The 13,947-nt window shown below is 39.4% G+C and overlaps 1 protein-coding gene across 1 annotated transcript; it reads left to right on the forward strand.

The window, feature by feature from the left end:
• Window positions 1–5,046: 5,046 nt before the first annotated feature.
• Window positions 5,047–6,717, forward strand: LOC311289851 (E3 SUMO-protein ligase KIAA1586-like; the record flags this gene model as incomplete). Its single annotated transcript, XM_084408097.1, has 1 exon — window positions 5,047–6,717. The coding sequence occupies one exon, from the start codon at window positions 5,047–5,049 to the stop codon at window positions 6,715–6,717; it is 1,671 nt and encodes a 556-aa protein (XP_084264223.1).
• Between the last annotated feature and the right edge of the window lie 7,230 nt (window positions 6,718–13,947).

Here is a 13,947-nt window from a genome sequence, read left to right on the forward strand (position 1 = left end):
CGCCATGCCACGACCCAGGCCCATCCACGCCATGCCACGTCCCATGTCCTGTCCCCCTGCACGGGCCTGGCCCACCATCCCTCCCCCATGACCTCCTCCACTCCACCACCCTCCTGGTATTATGTTGTGTTTTGGTTTTGTTGGGCGTCGGGAGACGACCTTAGAGGGGGGGATTCTGTCACGTTTTGGGTTTGTTCATGCCTTGTTTCCATGTCTGTCATGTGATTCCCGGTTTGTCATGTGATCCGGCCATGTCTTGTCATTGGTTAATTGTCTGATCATTGTTCACAGGTGTCCCTTGTCTTGTCATTAGTCTGTGTATTTAAGCCCTCATGTTTGCCATGTGTCTTTGTCAAGTATTGTTTCCTGTAAGTCTGCTGTTGTGCATAGTTCATGTTCATGCTTTGGTTTTTGTTTTCATGCCACGCCATGTTTTTGTTTCATGTTTTGTTTTAGTTATAATAAACTGCATTTGGGTTTTCATCTTTCAACTTGCCTCCAGTGGACCTCTTATTACAGTACAGAGACTCGTGTGAATGTTGAAGTCAGCAGGAATCATTAGTGGGGCTTCTGGTCCCTGTAAAAAAAAAAAAAAGTGACCATGCTGATATCAAATGAAACTATAGGGCTGCACGATTTTGGGAATACATTTTAGATTTTTCTGGTTAAAATTGCTTTTTAAAATGTACAGAATACACACACACACACACATATACAGTGAGGAAATTAAGTATTTGAACACCCTGCTATTTTGCAAGTTCTCCCACTTAGAAATCATGGAGTGGTCTGAAATTGTCATCGTAGGTGCATGTCCACTGTGAGAGACATAATCTAAAAAAAAAAATCCAGAAATCACAATGTATGATTTTTTAACTATTTATTTGTATGATACAGCTGAAAATAAGTATTTGAGCACCTGAGAAAATCAATGTTAATATTTGGTACAGTAGCCTTTGTTTGCAATTACAGAGGTCAAACGTTTCCTGTAGTTTTTCACCAGGTTTGCACACACTGCAGGAGGGATTTTGGCCCACTCCTCCACACAGATCTCCTCTAGATCAGTCAGGTTTCTGGGCTGTCGCTGAGAAACACGGAGTTTGAGCTCCCTCCAAAGATTCTCTATTGGGTTTAGGTCTGGAGACTGGCTAGGCCACGCCAGAACCTTGATATGCTTCTTACAGAGTTACTCCTTGGTTATCCTGCCTGTGTGCTTCGGGTCATTGTCATGTTGGAAGACCCAGCCTCGACCCATCTTCAATGCTCTAACTGAGGGAAGGAGGTTGTTCCCCAAAATCTCACAATACATGGCCCCGTTCATCCTCTCCTTAATACAGTGCAGTCGCCCTGTCCCATGTGCAGAAAAACACCCCCAAAGCATGATGCTACAACCCCCATGCTTCACAGTAGGGATGGTGTTCTTGGGATGGTACTCATCATTCTTCTTCCTCCAAACACATTTAGTGGAATTATGACCAAAAAGTTCTATTTTGGTCTCATCTGACCACATGACTTTCTCCCATGACTCCTCTGGGTCATTCAAATGGTCATTGGCAAACTTAAGACGGGCCTTGACATGTGCTGGTTTAAGCAGGGGAACCTTCCGTGCCATGCATGATTTCAAACCATGACGTCTTAGTGTATTACCAACAGTAACCTTGGAAACGGTGGTCCCAGCTCTTTTCAGGTCATTGACCAGCTCCTCCCGTGTAGTTCTAGGCTGATTTCTCACCTTTCTTAGGATCATTGAGACCCCACGAGGTGAGATCTTGCATGGAGCCCCAGTCCAAGGGAGATTGACAGTCATGTTTAGCTTCTTCCATTTTCTAATGATTGCTCCAACAGTGGACCTTTTTTCACCAAGCTGCTTGGCAATTTCCCCGTAGCCCTTTCCAGTCTTGTGGAGGTGTACAATTTTGTCTCTAGTGTCTTTGGACAGCTCTTTGGTCTTGGCCATGTTAGTAGTTGGATTCTTACTGATTGTATGGGGTGGACAGGTGTCTTTATGCAGCTAACGACCTCAAACAGGTGCATCTAGTTTAGGATAATAAATGGAGTGGAGGTGGACATTTTAAAGGCAGACTAACAGGTGTTTGAGGGTCAGAATTCTAGCTGATAGACAGGTGTTCAAATACTTATTTGCAGCTGTATCATACAAATAAATAATTAAAAAATCATATATTGTGATTTCTGGATTTTTCTTTTTTAGATTATGTCTCTCACAGTGGACATGCACCTACGATGACAATTTCAGACCCCTCCATGATTTCCAACTGGGAGAACTTGCAAAATAGCAGGGTGTTCAAATACTTATTTTCCTCACTGTATATATAAATAAGTAGTTAATATCCTATACCATGTGTCAAAATTTGATTGATGGCTTCCGGTTGACCTTGACCTTCCGGTTGTCCTTCCGGCCTGTATTGTTATGGATTGACCTATTGACCCTTCCTACCCATTGATCATGTGGTTTTGACAGGTTGACCTTCCGGTGTCCTTCCGGCTTAGTTTTGACGGGTAGTTTTGCCCTTTTTAACCTTTTTAGCCCTCGATCATGTGATTTTGACGGGTGTTTGAAGCCGGTGTCAGGTTGGAGATATATGACTGTGTGTCTGGTTATATGGTGTGTCACAGGCGCCTTCGGCATCGCGCCCCCACCCACCTTCACATCGGGCACTGTAATTAAAAAACTTCACATCATTTAACCCCCTGGGGTCGACAAACGCGCCGCGCTTTTTGCTGGATTTTCTTCACATTGTAGCACAATAAACTTTGTAAAATAAAGAAATTGTGCTTTTGTAAAATAAAGAAAATAAACAGGGTGTGCTTTCTGCCTCTCCGTCGCGGTGAACTTTTTTTTTTTTGAGCACGTCGATAAACTGAAACAAAACTCAGCGAATACTTGTCACACATTTATGAGCCATATACCTTTATAAACATTTAAGTGTGTACTTTTAAATGATCGGATTCACACTATAATGTAATGTAATGTAACTGTAATGTGTATAAAAAAACCAACAAGATGTCCAGCTTCTCACGCGCTTGCTCATTATTTTTTATTTGACCGCGCCCACATGTGCAAAAAAAGATTGACATGCAAATCGCCCACGCCTCACACGAATGCGCTCGTTACCTCAAAAACAAAGCACCAAACTTCACCAAAGTCTCTGCTTTTCGTCGAGTTTGGAAGACACGCCGTGAGCTTACATTGGATTTACCTCAGAAAAAGAAGAACGCGATTTGAAGACAAGAAAGATGTAAGGTAAGAAATTCTTAATTTTTAGTTCATGTTATTGTTGCATAAACTTTACATTGCAGTTGAACCGTTACTGTGTTTGTGGATATCTGCTCAAACGTAGATATGTATAATATGGTAACCATAATGTATCATATTTTGGAGCGAGCTCTGCTTTTGAATGCATCATATTTTGGAGCGCGCCGTGCGTTTGAATGTTTCATATTTTGGAGCGCGCTCTGCGTTTGAAAAGCAAAACGCACCAAACAATAGGCTTCATGTTTTTATATTGTAATCAATATATTTTTCTCTAGCGTAGTTGTTACTGAAATCTTTTGGAAGACTTGATTTATTGATTGATTATTATTATTTTATGCAGCACTGCACGTAGCCTATGCCTACAAGCAGGGGCGTAGCCATCATTTCAAAAGTGAGGGGGACAGAATATCAAGTGTAATACCAGTTTTTGGTAATACCTGCCTGCCTGCCTGCCTGAACTAAAACTTTCCAATTGAAAACCTTCAAACTTCAAGCTTTTAAAACTACGTCAAAATTTCTGGTTAGGCTTTTTCAAGAGAACTTACAGTTTGTCATCATGTACACGTTACAATGCTGCCTGATTCAAGCAGGCTGTTAATGCATGAAAATACAAATTCAGCATTAACAATCACCATGTTTATTCTAATTTGAAGGGCTTTGATAACACACGTGCCCTATGAAAAAGTGCGGGGGACGAATTTACATTTTATAAAAAATGGGGGGGACACGTCCCCCGCGTCCCCCACATAATCTACGCCCATGCCTACAAGGCACAACAAACCTGGTGTTCATTATTGTTGGAAACATTTGTGTGTGTGTGTGTATTCTGTGAATTTTAAAAATCTAAAATCTATTCTCTTGATATCAGTATGTTCACAGTTTTTTTTTTTTTTTTTTTTTTACAGGGCCCAGATGCCACTGAGTCCTGCTGACTTCAGCATTCACACGAGTCTCTGTACATGAACATGGTAAAGTGAAAATCAAACAACTTGGAAATGAAAGGTATGTACAATGTTTTTAGGAATGGCACAAAGGTCTCTGTCTTTGGATCATTGTTTTCAATAGTGTGCTTTTTGTCATTTGTTGTGTATCTTTGGATTATGTTGTGCTGTAAATAAATCCAAACAATCAAAAAGCCATTCTTTTTTAAATCTCCTCATTCTTTGTGCAAGGTTGCTCAGAATGATAGGGCCTGATAGCTCCTAATAGAGCCATTAGGGGAGGGTCTTTGTCTTTCTCAGGTGTGAAAACCATACATATTAATGATGTGATCACGCCTCCCGCATAAAGCTCTCTTACACAAAACACGTCTTATAGTTTTTAAATCAATATATTGTCTTATCTGAATGAGCAGTCAGGGTGATTTTCACATAGTTTTGGAGCAAATATTCTAGGCTACGTGATACAATTTTCAAAAGTCTTGTGAAGAAATAATCAGTAGGGGTTTCATGACCTTATTTCAGAGACAATTGTTTTTTGTATTTTCACAAACCACGCATAAACGTCATTATCTCAAAACTACAAACTTTTACACACATGCTGCTGACATATTATTGTAGCACAGTTTGTGCTGAATACAGTGTAATCAGACTTTAGCCATGAAAATGTCACAAGTAACAGAAATAAGCACAAATGTCAGAGCATGTCGGAACACCTCCAGGCCCAGAAAACACCTCAGACCGCAGAGGGTTAAACGAATGTGTTCAAACAAAAAAGGTGTTCAAGTGGCAGAAGAGTGGGCTTTAGGGAGGGTCCAAGCAATGAATGTACGTGCCATGAGGAAAAAAATATACAAACACCGGGACAGTCAGGCTCATCAGAGGGCTTTAGAAATTGAAGCCCAGAAAGAAAAAGCGATCCTCCCCACACTAACAGAAAAGGTTAACAATGAGCTTGTCAGAGAAACAGCCAACAGTATAAGAACAGCCTACTTTGTGGCAAAAGAGAGATTAGCATTCAGTAAAATGAGCAGACTGATAATGCTACAAGAGGTCAGTGGTGGAAAAATGGGCCCTTCACACCAATCGGATCATACGTGTATCGCTATGATTGAACACATTGCCACTAAAATGAAAAAGTCAATGATATCCGCATTGAAGTCCAATGATTCTTTTGTGAGTTTGACAGTTGATGAAAGCAGTAACTTTGGCAAAAGCTATTTAATAATTTACTTGATAGCAGATGTGACAGGCAGAGATGACATCGAAAACATTTTCCTTGATCTTGTAGAGCTAGATAAGGGAACAACAGCAGAAGCATTGTATCAAGCTCTTAAGAAGACCCTTTTGACAGCAGGTTTGGATGATGAATATTTAAAATCACACCTGATCAGCATTGCCACAGATGGAGCATCAGTCATGACAGGAAGAGAGAGTGGACTGATTGCAAAGTTGAGAAAAGACTTCCCTTCATTGAAGAGCATTCATTGTCTTGCACACAAGCTAGAGTTGGCAGTGCATGATACAGGCAAGGCTGTAACTGGATGTAACCACTTTGAAATCTTTATTTCAAAGTTGTATACATTTTACCACCAATCTCCAAAAAATGCCAGACTGCTCTATGATGCTGCCACTCATGTTAACATCTCACTGCTGAGGATTGAGCAGATTTTCTCCATTCGCTGGGTTGCCAGCAGTTTCAGCACTGTTAGAGCTGTTTGGCGGGACTTTCCAGCACTTGCCACACAAATGCGGAAAGCTTCTGTGGATGTTTCCCGCACTAATTTGGATCGACGAAAATGCAGTGGACTATTGAGGAAACTCAGCAGCACAGGTTTTGTTAAAGACCTTGCACTGATGAAAGATGTGCTGCGTGAGTTACAAAGCCTCTCTCTGAAACTGCAGAATCGAAACACATCTCTCACTGATGCCAGTCGGTGGACTCTTTTGACTATGGAGGTCCTGGAGGCCATGAAAACAACACCAGGAAAGTCACTCACAAAGGCAGAAGGGAGGATAACAGCATGCATGTTCAAAGGCATCACACTAGAAGCCTCCAAAGAGAAAATCAACAAGGGGCAGTTCCTACAAGCTGTCATTGATAATCTCTCTGTACGTCTCCCTGACTCAGAGCTTACTGAGCTTCTGACTCCACTCGAACCATCCTATTGGCCCAAAGACCGTAATTCCCTTGTCCTGTATGGTGAAAAGGAAATTCATGACCTCACTAAGCATCTAGGAGTAACCACCAGAGCTGCTGTTGAAGAGTATAGGTTTTGGAAACATGAAGGTGACAGTCCTGGGAAGACGATCAAGAGGCTGATTACAGCTAGACAAACCTACCTGGCCACCTCAGCTGAATGTGAACGTGGATTTTCAGCCATGAGTGATACCGCTAACAAGAGGAGAAATTGCCTGAGGGCCAAAAGCCTTTCTCCTGTCCTGTTTCTAGGTGTCAATGGCCCACCAGTGGAGCAGTTTGACCCAAAATCGTTTGTGCTGATGTAACCCATGTTAAAATATGAAATAAATAAGAATAAATAGTTTAAAAGCTGCATAAATAAGTTTGAAAGTTAAGTGATTCATTTAATGTAAGTTTATTCATCAGAGTTAAAAATGTTAAAAATGTTAATACAACAATTTAATGTTTAAGATTAAAAGTATGCTGACAGAAAATTCATGTCACTGCCCCTTTAAGGGACTAGTGACGTTAGACGCAGTACTTCAGTGACGCTGCAGCGCGGAGGCCTGAAGGAGAGAGCAGAGGATAGATCAGAGAGAACGAACTGTGTTTAATTAGCAGAGAAAAGAGTGATAAAGTTGATTTTGCAGTTGAAAAACATAACTTACCTGGTTGGGAACTGACGGGGATTTTATGAGAACTAAGCCACCCCGGTTTTGGTGAGTTTTGAGTTGTTTTCTTGCATTTTTCCATGTTGTATTTTTTTCTTTTTCTGGCGGAGAGCTAACATTAAAAACATAGCTGTTTACAAGGAAATGCTTCGCCATAAACTGTTTACCAGTTAATATTTTGGGTTTATGAAAACTGTGAATGTTATAAAAGTGAATGTATGCTTTGTAAATGAAAGATGTGTGCGGTAGTTGTGTGGAAACAGAGCCGTGAGTTAAAAGCATAGACAGTAAAAGAAATGGACACACCGACCCCATTGGAACTCAATTGAGACAAGTGAAGCCCATTTTTAGCGATTTCTTAGCACTTCCTTTCCTGACGCGCAGACTCAAACCGAGCAAAGCTTTACACGGACCACGTGAGCAACCCGTCTGTCTTCTAGTAGCTGTGCCAAGAGAAATCTGAATCATTCCCTTCCGAATCTTGCAGAGACGGAGAGTGTGAGTAGGAGCTGTCCATAAGCTTGGAGCAGGAGCAACTTTTGTTAGGTATTCTGATTAATTATATTGTCATTTTTCCTCCACGTCCCTCCGATTGCTCGTGAGCTTCTCCTCCTGTCCATACGGTAATCTCTCTACTGTGCGACAGAGAGTCGCGTGGTTATGACGCAATCGTTAGCCTACTTTTACAAAAATTGCTTCTACGGGGCCTTAACATAAGCTACAAGGTAATGGAGCATTTTATACATTGTCGTGTTTCTTTAGAAATAAATAATGGACAAATGGAGTCTTTAAACGCCTCAGATGTAAAGTTATTCGCTGTCAAAGTGACGCCAAAATGAATGGGAGTCAATGGGATGCTAACAGCAGGTGAAGTTCTGCTACAAGATGGCGGAACGCGGCCGACTTCAACTTCCGGTCGACTTACTTCCCCCCTGGTTAAAAGAGACCGCTCCGCCGCCATTTTAGAGGTGAAAAAGCACTGTAGCAGTAACGTTACAACTCAGAGACTGTGAAACATTTATTTGTGTGATTTGAGGATTTAAAAACTGATTTATTGTGCTTATGACCTGTTACACAGGTCAAGGTTTTTTTGCTTGGTTTGAAGCTCGGTCGGAGCGAGGATTGGCCTGCAGTGTGCGGGTGTGCACATGGCATGCACAGACGGGATTCAAGATGGCGAGCCAGACCCAGACTTTCAACTCATCTTCTCCATCGCATCAGTGAGGAAATCTTCTGCGTATGGTGACTCGCTGCCAGAGTGGTAGGAGTATCAGAAATTGTTTTTGAACTGAACTGGAAACCGATTGAACTATTATTTTTGGACTGAATCGAACTGAGACCTTTCATTGAATTGGAAACTGATTGAACTATTATTTTTGAACTGAACTGAATCGAACTGAGATTTTTCATTGAACTGAACAATTGAACTCACATTTGGACTTGAACTTGAGTTTAAGGTTTCACACTTTTATTTTCATATTGAGTTCATATGTTGAATGTTACTTGAAATACTTGTGGTCCACTTTGATTGATTGTGTCAATTGAAGGTATTTTCTTACCTGTAAAAGAAAGGAAAAAGAGTTAACTCAGGAAGAAAAATAGGATTTCTAAAATAGAAAGAGACCGGTCTAACATAGATTAGTCTGACTAAAGTAACTTAAGTGAACTAAAGAACCAAAATAGAGTGAAATACCTATTCATTTATTATACTTACCTCAGTTAAGAACCTGCAGGGTATTTTTTTTTGTTTGTTTTGTATTCTGTTTATTTTGTGTGTCTTGCATTCAGTAAATTGCCGGCCTTTTGTACTTAAAGCAACGGTCTTTGGTGCAATTACTTTTGCTCCCCACTCCTTAGAACCTAGAACTGGTCCAGTGGCGCAGTAAGTGGTGTGATACCGGTGCTACACTCTCTTGGTTGAAAGACGGCCATCGGCTGTCAACTGCAACCAAGACAGGAAGGCAAGCACAGACAAAACCAGACAGACCACTGTGGTAACATTTATTCTTTCACTGACATTGCCTGTCACATGTGAACTCAGGACTTTGCTCTGTCATCTACCTTGTTTGCTTGATTGCGCTTCCCAGAGCATTAACCCTCTGGGGACCAAAAACGCGCCTGCGCGTTTTGCTCGTTTTTTTTTTTTAGCAATGAAAAATAAACACAAAATGCTCTGTTAATTTTGATCTTTCATTTTCGTGTAATACATCAATCAATCCTGTTCAGTTTCTATTTTTTTTCTGTATACTCACAATAAAAATAAAGTGTTTTGCTTTTTGACAAATAGAGAAAAACTAACATGATGCTATTTCTGCCTTCTCTCTGTCAGTAAACTCCCATTTGAAACGCGTTCGAAAATGATCTATAACTCCGCGAAAATTCAGTCAAACGGAAACAGACCCACGGGCATAAAGCTTGAGATCGCAGCTTTTAAATGAAGTAATTTATATAAAAAACAAATATTATCAGCTTCTGTAATCTGTATAAAAAGAGAGCGACTCCAGTCGAGCTCATTACAAGATGATTCACAGTAATTTGACCACGCCCCGGAGAGCGCGTGCTATTCAAACGCAAATTCTGAGAACCATTTCAGTCTGTGAAACGCCCACATCAGCTGTAAACAAAGAGGCATAATATAGCCTACCTTATGGAGAAAATTTTCCGTGCTGATATGAGGAGCAGATCCCGCTGAGGAGTGAGGTAGGCTAAGTTATCCTTTCTCAAGTGTTAATGTGGAATAACGTTATGGAATAACGTTAGTGTAGGCCTATGTAAACAAAAAGATGAATCGCGTTTCTATAATATGAATCGCGTTTCTGTGAGATGAATGAAGGGTACATATTTGTAAAGACTGTTTAGCCTAAATATGAATCGCGTTTCTGTGAGATGAATGAAGGGTAGGTTACATATTTGTAAAGACTGTTTAGCCTAAATATGAATCGCGTTTCTGTGAGATGAATGAAGGGTACATATTTGTAAAGACTGTTTAGCCTAAATATGAATCGCGTTTCTGTGAGATGAATGAAGGGTACATATTTGTAAAGACTGTTTAGCCTAAATATGAATCGCGCGTCTGTGTGTGAAAGAATAAACTGCTTTGCTAGAGCCTACTGAGATGAGTAAAAATCGACTGAAATATGTTGAAATAAAATGTATTTGTATAAGCAACGTATTAAACTGCAAAGTAACATTTATAGGCTATGCCCTAATATTTCATAAAAACAACGTTACAGTCAGGCGAAGTATGAAAGACAACATTTTGTTGACTAGATTTGGGTACAGTTTTTACTGTAGAATATACTGTCACATCAAATAAGCTTTTCTGCTCATATATATATAAAATACAATTTTGTCAAAAATAAAGTCATAGACTAAGATGTTCCAATGTTGGCTATATTCAAACTAATGAATACATATGATAAAATGTAGGCCTATAATCTTTTTTTTTTTTTTTTTACAAAGAAAGAGTACTTTTTTGCAGAAATATTGCTGAAATTGTAATTATTGTTGTAATTGTAACCTTTTTAATAAAATAGCAAAACATATTTACAAGATAGATGTAAGCGAAATCTTAAATGGTCAATATAAGTCTTCTTCAAAATATATATTTTGTCCTTGCATTGTGGCTCAGTCAGTGTCACACCTGAATGAATGGCTAATTATGCAGAGTCATTATGCAGAGTGGGTGGGACATTGTAATCTAAGGTGTAAACTACTCCTCCCCCTCGCATATTGGCTTTCCAAGCAAAACCTGTTTTACACCATTTAAATCAATGTATTTTTTTTGTGAACGATAAAGCAATACTATTTTCACATAATTTTGAAGCTAGAACTCGAAGAGAAAACATCCATTAGTCAAAAGTCTTGTGGGCACATATTTTGTATGAGTTTTGTGGTCTTATTTCAGCAACTTTCATTTTTATTTTTTTAAATAACCACGCATAAACATTATTCTCTTAAAAATACAAACATCTACATACATGTTGCTCGCATATTATGGTAGGCCTGTTTGTGCTATATAGAGTGAATTTACACCTTTGCCATTAACATGTTTATAAATAACTGAAAAAAGCACAAATGTCAGAGCATGTCAGAACATCTCAAGGGCCCCAAAAACAGCTTGGTCCCCAGAGGGTTAAATAACCACTCCTGATGCTTGTTAGTAAAGCATTTGGTGTACTTTAAAAAATACTGCAGTGACAATCAGTCTTTGTCTGGCTTGAATGTTGTAAATACTTACTCTCTGTGCACTCATGGAAGGACTCTTCGTCTTGTGTTTTCCTGGATGTTATTTGTGTCTCAGATATGACTTCACCCAGATAGCAACATTGTTTCAGCCCAGATCCGGCCCACATCTGGCACTTGTGGAATGCGGATCTGGCCCACATGCGGCGTGGAATGATGGCACTTGGGCGGCTCACTCCTGTTTGCCAGATCTGGGCCACAAGCAGGCCAAAGCAATGCCACATGTCAGCCAAGATCAAAGAAATAAACCAGAACTGGACCTTATCTGAGCCACAAAGTCTGTGTATATTAAATATGGAGTCATTTCAGCCTTAATAAGCCTGTTAACAAGCAGAATCACTGAAGGAAAGAAGAGAACAGAAAAAGAGACGAGCAGAAACACAAGAACTACAACTGACTTCAGCCACAGTCTAAGATGCTGTTTGTGGAGTTGTTTAATCCTCATCTGCTGAGATCTTCACAGATTTAATGTCTCCTTTTCTCTTCAGTTGATTTTATCTTAGACTGTGGCTGAAGTCAGTCAATTCAGGTCAAATGTTGATTAAGTTAAAACATAACAAAAAATATCTGATCACCTTTTCTTTTTGTTCATCTGTCTGTTATAAATCAACTACAACAGTTAAACAAAATCTAAAGTTAAAACTGTAAGGATCAACTGCCCAACTAAAGGCTGGTTCACACGGGATGATTTTAAAATTGTCGGCCGATTTTCCAAACCTGAGAGACCCCACACACGGCGATAAAAAAAATCACGGGTCTAACAGTTTTGGTCGTGCAGTGTGTGGTGCGCAGCCACACGGCAAAATCAACACATCACAAATGAACCGATTTGACTCCCGAGCATTCCCAGGTCAGATGGGAAATCTCGCAAAATCCCTCGAGATCAAACGTGACTTCAGAGTAAACAATCATGGCGGACAAAGAGGATGCAGTGGCGATAGTTTGTAGTTTGTTTTTAACCGGAAAAAAAAATGTTATCAAAAGAAAAGGCGATGGTCAAAGAAGTGGAGACAACGCGAGCATGGACTGCTGCCGGCTGTTTTGATTTTGTTTCCCGGTGCTTCCTTGCCGCCTCGTCACCTCGCTTTCTGATTGGCTACACGCCACAGTCCACAGGCTGCGTGCTCATTTGTCCCTGGGGGACACCACACACGAGGAGAAATCGGGCCAAAAAAATCCAACATGTTGGATATCCCCGATTTGAGATCGGAGCGGTCCCAACGTCCTTCCGAGCAGACGAGAGCAGTCTTAACACACCACACACGGCAGGAATATCTGATCAGATTATTTTACGATAATTGGAGCATCCTTAAGATTGTCGGAAGGGGTGAATCGGGGCTAAAATCGTCCTAATTATCCTGCCATGTGAACCAGGCTTTAACCCTCTGGGGACCAAGCTGTTTTTGGGGCCCTTGAGATGTTCTGACATGCTCTGACATTTGTGCTTTTTTCAGTTATTTATAAACATGTTAATGGCAAAGGTGTAAATTCACTCTATATAGCACAAACAGGGCTACCATAATATGCGAGCAACGTGTATGTAGATGTTTGTATTTTTAAGAGAATAATGTTTATGCGTGGTTATTGGAAAATTTTTTTATGAAAGTTGCTGAATTAAGACCACAAAACACATATTAAATATGTGTCCACAAGACTTTTGACTAATTGATGTTGTCCCTTTGAGTTCTAGCTTCAAAATTATGTGAAAATAGTCTTGCTTTATCGTACACAAAAAAAAAACATTGATTTAAATGGTGTAAAACAGGTTTTGCTTGGAAAGCCAATATGCGAGGGGGAGGAGTAGTTTACACCTTAGATTACAATGTCCCACCCACTCTGCATAATGACTCTGCATAATTAGCCATTCATTCAGGTGCGACACTGACTGAGCCACAATGCAAGGACAAAAGATGTATTTAGAAGAAGACTTATATTGACCATTTAAGATTTCGCTTACATCTATCTTGTAAATATGTTTTGCTATTTTATTAAAAATGTTACAATTACAACAATAATTACAATTTCAACAATATTTCAAGTGTACTCTTTCTTTGTAAAAAAGAAAAAGAAAAAAGATTATAGGCCTACATTTTATCATATGTATTCATTAGTTTGAATATAGCAAATATATATATATATATATATATATATATATATATATATATATATATATATATAATATATATAAATAATATAGTTTTATATATATATATATATATATATATATATATATATAACGTTAGATAGCCTATGAGCAGAAATTGCTAAACAAAAGCTTATTTGATGTGGCAGTATATTCTACAGTAGCCTAAAAACTGTACCCAAATCTAGTCAACAAGTGACTGACTGTAACGTTGTTTTTATGAAATATTAGGGCATATAAATGCTAATTTGCAGTTTAATACGTTGCTTATACAAATACATTTTATTTCAACATATTCCAGTCGATTTTTACTCATCTCAGTAGGCTATAGCAAAGCAGTTTATTCTTTCACACACAGACGCGCGATTCATTTTTAGGCTAAACAGTCTTTACAAATATGTACCCTTCATTCATCTCACAGAAAGGCGAGTCATATTATATAAATGCGATTCATCTTTTTGTGGTTTGCATAGGCCTACACTAACGTTATTCCATAA

This window comes from Rutilus rutilus (assembly GCF_951802725.1).
Source record: "Rutilus rutilus genome assembly, chromosome: 4".
NCBI lineage: Eukaryota > Metazoa > Chordata > Actinopteri > Cypriniformes > Leuciscidae > Rutilus > Rutilus rutilus.